Source organism: Pholis gunnellus (genome assembly GCF_910591455.1).
Source record: "Pholis gunnellus genome assembly, chromosome: 1".
Classification (NCBI taxonomy): Eukaryota; Metazoa; Chordata; class Actinopteri; order Perciformes; family Pholidae; genus Pholis; species Pholis gunnellus.
The window spans coordinates 6,695,720-6,708,374 of record NC_136528.1 but is presented as its reverse complement, the minus strand read 5'-3'; the positions used below and the strand labels follow the sequence as shown (position 1 = coordinate 6,708,374).

The following is a 12,655-nucleotide window of genomic DNA, read 5'->3' as shown; positions in this document are numbered from 1 at the left end:
TTCATATTTACAGAGGGTGGTATCAAAATCTTCTCATCTAACGCTCTGCAACAAAGCGAGTAAGTGAATTTCCCAAAATGTCGAGCTATTCCTTTAACATGTAGATAAACTGCCAAAGTGGCATTTCTTTTTTTACATTCTGGGTGGTTTTTCACCCAGACAGAAGTCCCTGGCTGAGGGGGAAGCGGGGGATGTTGTGGGCGTGCCTTCGATGGGCGTAGAGCTCATCTGCTGTAGCTAGCCGTGTGTTTGTAGGCTGCTTTTTACTGTGTTTTGACACTTAAAACTTCAGATGTCAAGTCGGGGGCATTCATTTTGGGCTAAGCCGCCTACGAGCAGAATTAAAATCAGGATTTGGGCTAAACAGCAGCACTAGTTCCGGTTTTTAACTTGACCAAAATGTGAATTCTACTTCTGTGATTATAAAAATGTTGAATTTGACAATTAACACGTAATTGAAATTGATTCTACTGTTTACAATTGAAGCCATTTAGAAAGCCGATGTACGTTTTTTGAAATTTTGAGCAGGTGGTCCTCAAACCTTCGGCCTGGATTCGCCTCAACGAACGCACCGATTTGTAACGCACGAATGTTGCACAAGTGTTTTATGTTCTGGAGAAGACCTTGAAGTTCCAGTTTATTTATTAAAAAGTACACACACTTGATAAGCTCTCTGGTCTCTTTTTAGTGAAGCTGTTATAACGTTAGCTTGGTGGCTGACATAACTTGTCATAGTTCTGACTTTTATAAATGAAAAGCTTGTTGAAGCTAAATTCAGGAAGTAGTCAGATTTTAATAAAAAAAAAACTTGTTACTTGTAATTTAAATTCTGCTTTGAAAATGTTACTTAAGTATAAAAATACATATGTATATATACACACACACAATATTAAATATTGTATTCAAGTGTCTTCATGTGTTTTGTACACTACCGTTCAAAAGTTTGGAGTCACTTAGAAATGTTTCTTTCAATGAAGATAACATTAAATGAATCAGAAATATACTCCATACATTGCTAATGTGGTTAATGACTATTCTAGGTGGAAACGTCTGGTTTTTAATGAAATATCTACATAGGTGTATAGAGGCCCATTTCCAGCAACTATCACTCCAGTGTTCTAATGGTACATTGTGTTTGCTAATCGCCTTAGTAGACTAATTGATGATTAGAAAACCCTTGAAAACAGTTATGCTGGTGAGAGAAGCTATAAAACTGGCCTTCCTTTGAGCTAGTTGAATATCTGGAGCATCACATTTGTGGGTTCGATTATACTCTCAACATGGCCAGAAAAAGAGAACTTCCATGTGAAACTCGCCAGTCTATTCTTGTTCTCAGAAATGAAGGCTATTCCATGCAAGAAATTGCGAAGAAACTGAAAATTGACATGAAATTGTCTGGGTGACCCCAAACTTTTGAACAGTAGTGTATATGTAAAAATATGACATTTTCACATGTAGTGGAGTAAAAAGTACTTCATTTGCCTCCGAGATGTAGAAGTATAAAGTAGCATGAGCAGAAAATACTCAAGTAAAGTACTGTACTTGAGTAAACATATTGGTTATAGTCCACCACTGCTATCTAACAGAAAAGAAACCTGTTCTGATTCAATCAAAAGTCCAACACACTCATTTTTTAAATAAAAATGGTTTATTCTCTTTCAATATAGCTTTTGTTCTATCCATAGCAGAAAAGAGCCTCCATGCCATTCAGTGCTAAAACTGGATCTCAGGTCACCACAGCATCGTAATGACGGACAAACGTCTTTACAGCACAACACTGGCCTGATACTGAACCAACAGTCACTTTGCTCTTTTTAAAAACAGGGGGGAGGGGGGAGGAGGATGGGGGTGTTGGGGGCAGAAGGAGAAAGAGGAAGAGGAGGACGAAGGAGGATTTCAGATCAGATTTATCTGTGACTCGGACCAAGCAGCTCAGGACCCCCCCCCCCCCCCCCCCCCCCCCCCCCCCGGGCTTTGTTGGGAAAAGTTTAATCCGTGCGTGTTTGTGTATTCTGCAAAATTGACATCTTGCATCCAGTATGGCTGTTGATGTGGAGGCAGAAGTTTCTGCCACGAAAAGGTCACAAGTTGAGGTAACAAAGATTCTTCCTGAGGAACAGAAACAGACCACTCATCATCAACCGATGTTATGAGGAGGAGACACGTGTGTTGCACAGAGAGGTATTTAGGCTACCCTAATTGATGTAATCGGGGTGGACAAAATAATAGAAACACCTGTAGAGTATAACAAAATACAATAAAAATTGAATCAACATCTCAAACTGTTTAACTGAACGTTATAACCTTCATGATGGGAGGAGTTGTTGCGTGACTGTTGTATTGGACCGCATTAGTTTTAGCTAGAAGTACCTGATGAACTGGAAACTCTGTGTGTGTGTGTGTGGATACTTAGTTTAAAACAAACATGCATTACCTGCTCTCTGGTTATCATGTCGCATTGGAGCTGCTTATGGCCTTTGTGCCGTCTGTGTTGGCGTTTGCCTGTTCCTTCACCACAGGATCTGAGGAACAAGCACACACTTTATCTGACAAACTCAACCAGAAAACCAGGTCTCAGGTAAATGAATCATAACAGGTGTGTCTTCGTGCCCCATATTAACTGAACTCAGGTGTTTGTAACGTTTTATGTGGCAACATCCGTCAAAAAACATACACAAAAGATGGGTTGTAATAGGGTTTATCTAGTATAAATCATATTCATACAGTATAATCATTTAAATGCAAATGTTATTACTAAAAGATGATTGCTCACCTGTTCCCAAAACACTCAACATAATATCATTTAACTGAGAACGAAATAACCCGGTACCAAGTGGTATCGTAGCTTTCATTCACGTGACGGTATCTAATAAAGTACTACTACTAAAGTATAAGTATCACTTTAAGGTTATTGGTATTGTAGTTTTTGAAGGCTTACAAACCCTAAAATTAAAAGAATATTCACTCTTACAGAGGCCTTTCAAACTCTAATTATGAGATCTTACAATTATTTGGAACAAACTGGTTAAAGTAGAGAACATCAATATTCATGTGACAGTTCCCTCAGCATTATTATTTAATAAGTGTATCTCCATTGTTTAATGCAGCCATGTGAGCAGTGGTGCTGATATCCAGACATGCAGAAAGCGCTGCGTAGGCGTTTAATACTAACAGAAGTATGGGTGCTGCATGGCCTCGGCCGCCGTCAGCCTCTGCTGGTGGTCGTAGCGGAGCAGCTTGTCCAGCAGGTCCAGGGCCTCCGGACTCACCAGGTGCTGGTTCTCTGACTGGATGAACTGCTCCCAGCGCTTCCTCGTTTGCCTGGAAACACACGTAGCGTGACTGAACTTATACAAATGTAGTGACGGTCAAAGCTGGTGTGACGCGAGTATAATAGTCCTTACGAATCACACGTAACAACCGTCACGTGGCTGCTTGTGAATACTACCACAGCGTTAGCACAGGTGTTACTTATAGCATCAAAGACGGCTCTAATGGACTCAAGTGTGACCGCATGCACAGCACCAGGACCCTGGAACATTCATGTTATTTACATGTGCAGGGTTGGACATTAGAACCAGCCAAATGGTTAAAAAAAAAAAAATGCAAGTGAGTTCTTTTCAAACGCCGCGTGTTAAAATGCCAGAAACATCTTCGCTCAGCTCTGACATGTTTCTATTTAACCAAATATTGACTTGCAAAGGCGGTCAGAACAACATTTTGTCAGCCTGACGTGGTTCATGGTGGCTCAGAAGCAGTGGTGGGCCGTCAGGGCCTGCAAAGCCTTCTCTGCTGGCCTAAACAGAATCACAAAGCTATAGCTATTTTATAATTTTTCTTAAATACACTACATGTATCATAATTTATAAAAATATTTTTCCCATTATCTTATTTTCTCATTGCACAGCTACTGTGTTCCTCAGATGCTCTGCTTCCAGTGCAGCTTGTTTTAAGTAGAGCTTTTATCCAATCAGATTTCACCTCTGTGTCTCCAGGTAAGAAGAGAGGCCCGAGACCTGCAGACTCACCAGTGCCTCCATGTGCAGTTTAAGTGAATGGGGATGATATTGTTGATTGGCATAGTCTTCAACCAATCAGATCTTTAGTTTGAGATTCTTTGACGCGCCAGAGCGGCCTGCAGGCCTACAGCTACGTCAGCATTAGCAGCAGCGCTGCAGTGAGATTCTGTGCTGTGATTGGTCAGTGGGCGAGCACGTGACTATTTTGAAACGAAATTTACAGCAGAGGCTTAGTCGGAGTAGTAAAACGAGTTCAAATTGAAAGATACATGAAATTATGATATTTTTTGCATTTTGCTTGGTGTAGATTTTTTTGTTTTTTAACACTCAATGGCTGAAACTGGAAGAGAAACGGATTTGTGAGTTGGGATTTAACTCTTTATCAACAAAGAAAAGAGGATGTGATCAGCATCGTTTTTTTACATCTAATATCTAAATGGCCCTTGAGTGTGTAGCAGAATGCGTGTTACTGCTGTTGTTTTTCCGTTAAGCTAGTTAGCCTAGCCTCCCGGAACACTTGCGGGCCCCAGCTGTTTTTGTTCTGGTTCAGAGGTCACACAGACCGCTGTCTCCTACTGAGCGCAGAAAACATTATATTTCCCACAATTTAAGCTTCTGCATTTTCCAAATGCACTAGTATTACTTAAACGTTTTGTTCGGTTTGTAAGCCTCGTACCGAACGGTTTAATACAAATACGTAACGTTATATAGTTACAGCCCAAGAAACGAATAATAACCCTAGCTGTGGCGCCATCATGTGGTTATAAGGTGGTATTTCAGCAGTGAAGGCCCAGGAATAAAATGCACGGCCCGCCACTGCTCAGAAGTAACTGTTCTACCTGAATCATTTACAGAGACAGCAGGAGGTTATAGTTGCATACATTGAAATGAGAGTTTCTGCTGTTGGCTGTGAACGTCTGGATACTCACTGTCCCAGCAGGTCTTTGAAGCGAGTGTCCAGTTCTATGTGGTATTTGTGCAGGTAGCCGAAGAGCTCGTCGGTGCCGAGAACTTTAGCGATGCGGACCAGCTGGAAAACAACGGACGCACATTTAACGCATCACTGTGGAGACATTTCATTACAAAGAAAATACATTTCTGTCAGAAGTTCTTGATTTCAGTCAGAGGAGAGAGTGTAACTATTAGAGAAGCTTTGTTCTATAACCTCAGACATCCTCCGTCACTTAAAACATATTTAAAGTTAGTTATGCATGTTGTTTGTGCTGGTCCTTGTCGTTATGTCAGCTATACTAATACATTGTATTGTTATTTATGGAGGGATACGGGTCTGTATCGGACACCTTTACCTGGTCGTAGTTGTCCTGGCCATGAAAAAATGGCTCCTTCAGGAAGATCATGCTGGCCAACATGCAGCCTAGACTCCACATGTCCAAACTATAGTCATACATCTGGGGAAGAAAAAGAAGAGGAGTATTTCAAAACACCCAAGATTCACTTACAGCACAGAGACTGTAACAGAATCTCAAGCAGCAGTGTGAGCGGCCGGTACCTGATAGTCCACTAGCAGCTCAGGGCCTTTGAAATAGCGGGAGGCCACCCTGACGTTGTATTCCTGAGCGGGATGGTAAAATTCTGCCAAACCCCAATCTATAAGACGCAGCTGTGGTGGAGAGAAGACTCGTTAATCTGTTCATCACTACACTTTCATTTTGAGCCCTTCTTCTTTTATTCCACAACAAAGCAGCTAAAACAAGAACCACTGGATTTCATACAGAACTCAAAGATGCAGACTCATTTAATCACACTAACTGTAATTCATTATCCCGGTCATGAAAGGTGATGTATTGATTTTTGGTCATATTGTCTGAGAAGCCAACTTATTTTACTGTTACTGTTAATCGATCCACTCCTCCAGATAATCATACAGTAACGTAGAAACAAACAATCCTTATTGTAACATTTAATGTAATTAACGACCGGTTACCTTTCTCATCTGGTGGTCGATCATCACGTTGTGAGGCTTCACGTCCCGGTGCATGATGCCCATACTGTGGCAGTAGTCCAGAGCCTAAAGGACACACACACACAGACGGACACACACACACACACACTGTACTGGTGCTTTCTCTCTTCACAAAGATAAACTCCACACATTATGTTCATTATCCATTCATCACTTGTTTGTTTATACTTTATTATTCATGTGTTCTAAAAAAAAAAAAAAAGTTAAAAGAATTCTTCAAAATAAAAGATTTTGGAAAAATATTCCATTTAAAAAACAACTAGAAACAGCAGATATTCACTATTTCAGAAGCTGGAAAAGGCAGATATTTTCCTTAATGAATGATCTAAATGATTACATAATGATCAGAGTTGTTAATATTATACATTTCAGTCCATTTCGTTTGAAACAACCTTTATATTCTGTCTATTTCTAATTTTCTAAGCTTTACATTACAATCTGCTTCTAGTGAAATCACTGCAGAAATACAAACCAGCCTCAAATCTGACCCGTCACATTCACAGATATATCAGTTGACAACATTACTGGAAGGTGTTTGTTTACCTTGAGCAGCTCATACATGTAGTAACGGATATCGTAGTCTGTCAGCTTCTGGTAAAGCTCCTGTGGAACAACATGAAGTGCACAAAGTGTTATGAAGAGACGTCGGCAGCTCCACAGCGTCTACACGTGAGCAACATGTAAACCGGAGGGGTTATTATGCCTGTTATTAATAATGGACATCAATGGTAGTTCTGCATGTTTGATGTCGGCCACAACTTAAGTACCTTAAAATCTGTGTTATTGATGCACTCAAAGACAAGCGCTGGAGTTCTGGACTGCAAAGAGAGAACAACACGAGGCTTAACTGAGAAGCAGCAGCAGGTAGGTGGAGATCATTATCACTCACAACACACACACACACACACACACACACACACACACACACACACACACACACACACACACACACACACACACACACACACACACACACACACACACACACACACACGACTGGATTATCACTGCCGGCGTGTCGACATGCAGCAGAGCGGCGGCAGGAACCGGACTCACCACCGGGTCTTTGACCGTGTCCACCAGGCGGATGATGTTGGTTCCTCCGCGCAGGTTTTCAAGAATTTTGATTTCCCGTTTGATCTTCTTCTTCTTGACAGGCTGGGGAAAAAGTAAGACAACAACAAAACATTTAACGTGACTAAACTGAGCGAAGACTTAAACAGTGCAGTGAGAACCAATGTGACCTGAAGTAAAGCGGTTAATAACACCGTTAAAGAGAGGTTTTTAACGGTGTTATTATTTGTGTCAACATCAAGCTTCACTTAAACTTGACAGGAATTAAAGTGTTACCTCATGTAATGCAGCAACAAACTTAAACAGGAAGTAAAGTTCTAGTTTATAATGTAAATATTATATAAACATAGAATTGAATACATTGTCAGTGATAAACAGAACACTGGCGCTAGATGGGGACATTCGCTTTCTCACGTCGGCCCCCACAGCTCTCATACACGGTACAGTTTCCACCACTAGATGGCGCCAAACGCAGACACACTGCACCTTTAAATTGAGGCCAACACCATCCATCTCTGAATCTGTGACACACTATTGTTAAAGAGTCGTCACAGAAGAATGACCTGCTGGAAACGAGGATTCTTATACCGGAGAACCAAATGTGACAAAATTCCGACGGATGGTTTTAACTTGTCTACAACAGTCATCTGCTGTGAGTGAGAGCTCCACCTGCTGACATAGTTGTTTAATAAAACAGACGCAGAAGTTTCAGGCTCACCTTGAGGATTTTCACCACCACTTTCTCATTGTTGGTCACATTTATGGCCTCAAACACTTCACTGTACTTCCCTCGACCCAGTTTACGCACCAACTGGTAGTTGTCTTGATTGCTGAAAGAGAGCGGAAACATTTAGTAAGTTAACAAAAGACACTTCTGGTCACGAACAAACACTTCACATTTTCTGGTTCCAGCTTCTCCAAAATGAGGATTTGCTGCTTTTCTCCGTTTTAAATAACAGAAGATCTTTAAGTTTTGGAAACAAGACGTCATCTTGGGCTCTTGGAAATAATAACAGGTATATTTAAAATATCTTCTGACATTATAAATTATGCAATCATAAAAATAAACGGTTTAGTTGGTCAAATGTCACAATCACAGGATCCCAGAGCACAGAAGAGATCTTTCATTTACTGGTTTAGTCCGAATGTATAAAAATACAAAGGTTTGTTTTAAAAGCGGATGTTTGTTTAATACATTTCTTAAATTATCTAAATTGTTGTGGATGTATTTTCTGTCAGTGAGACATTAATGTACACATTTTATTTGTTACTTTAACACCAACATGGTGAGAATCTATGCGACATGATTGAATGTCCCCTGTGGTTGAATGTTATATGATCTGCAGTAGAGCTATTCTAGCTTCCTGTTTTAGCTGCTAGAACATTTAAAATCTGAGGTTAGATGTTTTCAGTAAAAACTAACTTTGAGGCAAAATCATGATTCTGTTATGAATGAATGTAAGTCAGACTCTAGACTTCATATTCTATATATTTACAGAAATAAAGCCTATTCAGTAAATTAATATTTACATTTTTCAAAAGTCATTCTTATTCTACTTAGTAGAAATAACAGACTTTTTGGGCATTTTTAGTATTTGCTATTGATATACTCTTGATGATATCTCTGATACATACTCAGAAAGCATGGTGTCATTTAGAAAAATGACATTTTAAACATATTTAAGAGTTATTAAACTCGGTGCTGAACATCTCTCAGCAGGACTCCAGGTGTGACGAGAGGAGGCGGAGTCTGTTTGAGGATGAAGTAAACAGTCAGAGTAGATGGACAATGTTTTCCCTCGTGTTGAATATTTGATGTGAAGATGTCGGTCGCATTATCTGCCCACAGAATAGTTTCTGTTGCTGCTCTTTACATTCCTGATGATGCAAATTCAAAGATCGTACTACAACAATATACAGCTGTTTTTGTTTTCTTTATGCGTTTGTTGTGTTACAAATGGACCACGACTGAATTTAGTTGTGCATCCCTGTGTTGCATAATGACAATAAAAGACCGTTGAACATAATGTTGTGATGATAAACTTACTGCTGATTTTCATACACGTGTTTTCGTGTTGTGTGCTTAACAAATCTAAAACTGTAGAGAGAGTAAACCCCCCTTCCAATGCAGCCGTACCTCCAGTTGGGCACATGTGCGTCGTAGTCCCAGTACTCTCTGTTCTTCTGTGTGTTGACGTCGGTGTACACCCGAGCCTTGCTGCTGGCCGGCGTGGATCCGGGCATCGCTAGCTCTGCGGCTCTGCGTCGGAGACCGTTGCCTCCCTCTGAACGCTTCTGGGCTCGATACTGGAAGGCGGCGCAGCGACTCTCCAGGCTGTGCGGCGGCGGCTCTAAGGAGATGCCCGCGCGGTGCTTACCATCGGCTTCGGCTGCTCTCGCCCTCAGGTGAAAGGCGTCAGGCCGGTCGGACGCGGCTGCGGTGCAGACTGACAGAGCTACGATGACCGAGTGCGTGAAGCCCCTGAGCAGGATGTTAGGCAGGATGGGATGAAGAGCCGCCAGCTGCAGAGAGAAGAGGAAGAGGAGGAGGAGGGTTAGGACAGACATGCAGGTAACGAGGAGTCAGAGGTGGTCTGATGTGGGAGCTAAAGCCAAAACATGAGGTGATATTTCTTCTACGCAGGTCTGTAACTAACGACACATTTCATTATTGTCTCCATGAATCACTTGGTCTATAAAACACTAAAATAAGCCCAACAATCAGTCAAAATCACCAAAATATTCAATTTACTTTCATATGACAAAAAAAACCATCAAGCCATCTCATATGTAAGAAAGAAATGACAAATTATTAAACGATTATCAAAATAACTGATTAGACTGAATTGACAAATCAATATTTGAGCTAATCGATGCAGCTCTACTTGTCTAATTCTTTTTCGCACTGTGTTGTAGAACTGGGTATCAGAGTAACAGCGTTAACTCCGTTTTTAAAAAACCCAGTTTGAGATTTGTGAAAACTGAAAACATGGAAAATGTTACTACCGTTTCCCCAATCTCGACCGCATCAGAGACCAAAAACTACCGTCCTTAGACGTGTCAAACCTAAACTAGATGAACACGGAGACCTTAAACATGGCCTGAAAACACCTTGCGAGACAGAACAAACTTTGTGACGCAGTCTCAAATGTGAGATAATCCTCCATCAGATAGCAGGAAAAAAGGGCGTCATCACAGCTGTTTCACCATCCAGACCACATCAGGCTGTAATGTTAAAACATCAGAACTCTGAGTTCATCAACAGAGAGACTCTAAACACAGTTTTAAACACAGTTTCAAATGTGTGAAACAAACGGGCAATTTCACCATTTTCAATCATTTGAATCAATTGTTTAAAATTCCTTTCTCAGATTTGTGACAGGTCAGGTGTAGACCAAAAAACACTGGACTTAAGAGTTGCCAAACCGGTACCGGGTTAACATGAACACACTAAAGACTGTTTAAAATCCCCAAACAACAGTACTTAGAATTGTCAAAACTGGACTACATTAACAGTCACAAACATATGTAAAATTCCAGATTTCTGATACGTTTAGTCTATTCGTTAAAAGTGACAGTTTCAACTTCTTATCTATTACATCTAGACATGGTTGAGTCCACGGAGTGTTAAAAATCTTCTTTTCGGGCCATCTGAACTGCATCCAGGGCACAACACACAGTGTGCAAACCACAGCTGTCACACCTGGACCAGATTATCATAGAAATACAATACAGACCTTTAATCTCTCTGTGAAAAACAGACTAAATTGTGATTTCACTGCATTGTTTTTTTCTAGGCCACATTTTGGCCACAGTAAACCAGGCCTAACATTAAAAACACAGTATTTAGACTCGTCTATTCTGGACTAGATTAACATGGAGACTCTGAAGACTGTTTGAAACACAGTAACAGGTCTGTGAGACTTTAAATCTCTATGAAAATAGAAACATAGTGATTTTGCTGCATTTTCTTTCCTAACCAGACAACAGTAAACCAGGCCTAGGTTTAAAAAAAAAAAAAACAACCAGTATCTAGACTAGTCTACTCTGGACTAGATTAACATGGAGACTCTCGGGTGTCATGTCTAATTTTATACATACATATATATAAATATATATATAACATCTAGCTATCACATAGCTTTTATTTTAATATCTAGTAGACCTCATAACTGTGGAGCCCGTCACGACTCTGAAGGCTCTCCGGGGCCTTTTTTCTCACCTTGGCCACATAGTTATAATTTACACCTAAATGAGCTACTAGTTAGCATTAGCCTAGCTGGTTACCACCAAGTTAACTTAACGTGTGAACCAATCAGTGAAGACTTAGCATCGTTTACGGTAATTGTCAGCTAACGCTAACTAGCTAGTTGACCTAGCAACAACACACGAAATCACGCAAATATATATATTAAACTCGATTCCAGCAATGCAGAATCACATAGATATAGCACGCGTGTGTGTGTATTTTGTACAATAGAAAATATATATATATGTATTAAAAACTATTTATTAGTGCCGTTTTGTGACAGTGTGAAATCAATAAACGGAGAGGCTAAAGCTAGCCGGCTAACCTCGTCGTAGAAATATCCGCGAGCTCGGAGGAAGTCCGCGCGACATGAACGTTAGCTCCTTTAGCAACTCGTTAGCAACACTCGCTAGCGGTTACGTTTGCTCTCTCCGTGAAAGTGACGTAGCGCCTCCAGATTGCACGTTATGGATGATGTGTGAATATATCAGCAGTATCGGTGATGTATTGATCTCATCGGATGGGTGGTGGAGGTACATCTATAGCAGCGGTTCGTTAGCAGAACCACCGGGATGCTCTTCTTCTTCTGCGGTAAACATCACCCGGATGTGAATTAGCAGGCTCCAGTGACCTAAGAATAATACAAAATAAAATAAATACATATATCAAAATAAAATGAAATATGTCGACTATATTGGGAACGGATAGAAGACTGGTTCAGACAAATTAATGTATCTTTCGAACACATGTCACATGTAAGAAAGTAGGAAATATATTGATTCATTAAAAACATATTTTTTTAATTAATCAGCAGATTTCCTACTTTTTAACATATTTTTAATATATTACTTCTACATGTGACATGTGTTCGAAAGATAAATTAATTTGTCTGAACCAGTCTTCTATCCGTTCCCAATAGAGTCGAAATATTTCATTTTATTTTGATATATTTTGTATGTACATGTAGATGTAAAAATGTATATATTTTTTATATTTATATTTTTAATGAAAACCCACCTGTTTTTAATGCTTTTACTTTTTTTTTATTAATTTGACTAAATCGAAAATCCCTAAAATAAATAATTTGAAAATCTGCAAAAGAACTTTTACGAGGTGTACATCTGTATACATTCATAATTTAAATGTTCTATAACTTCATAGGTCATCGACCTTTTATATATATTTATTCAATTATTTATTTAAATTATTTACTATTAATGCACTTTTATTTATTTGTTATGTTTTGTTTGAGATATTTTATTTTCTACTATTAATCGTAATACTGTGTTCAACTTATCTCATTGTTTCTAATTTGTAGTTCAATAAAGA

At 39.7% G+C, this 12,655-nt stretch overlaps 1 protein-coding gene across 2 annotated transcripts; it reads right to left on the bottom strand.

The window, feature by feature from the left end:
* Positions 1-1,651: 1,651 nt before the first annotated feature.
* Positions 1,652-9,466, bottom strand: LOC306696392 (casein kinase II subunit alpha'-like). 2 transcript variants are annotated; one of them, XM_079159994.1, is made up of 12 exons: positions 9,215-9,466; positions 7,796-7,907; positions 7,060-7,161; positions 6,771-6,821; positions 6,547-6,606; positions 5,965-6,048; positions 5,530-5,640; positions 5,327-5,428; positions 4,949-5,049; positions 3,173-3,321; positions 2,435-2,522; positions 1,652-2,109 (listed from the first exon to the last, which is right to left on the bottom strand). In XM_079159994.1, the coding sequence occupies exons 1-11, from the start codon at positions 9,319-9,321 to the stop codon at positions 2,449-2,451; spliced, it is 1,053 nt and encodes a 350-aa protein (XP_079016120.1). In that variant the 5' UTR covers positions 9,322-9,466; the 3' UTR covers positions 1,652-2,109; positions 2,435-2,448. The 2 variants fall into 2 exon arrangements, with proteins under 2 accessions (XP_079016120.1, XP_079016121.1); XM_079159995.1 differs by lacking the exon at positions 6,771-6,821.
* Positions 9,467-12,655: the final 3,189 nt, after the last annotated feature.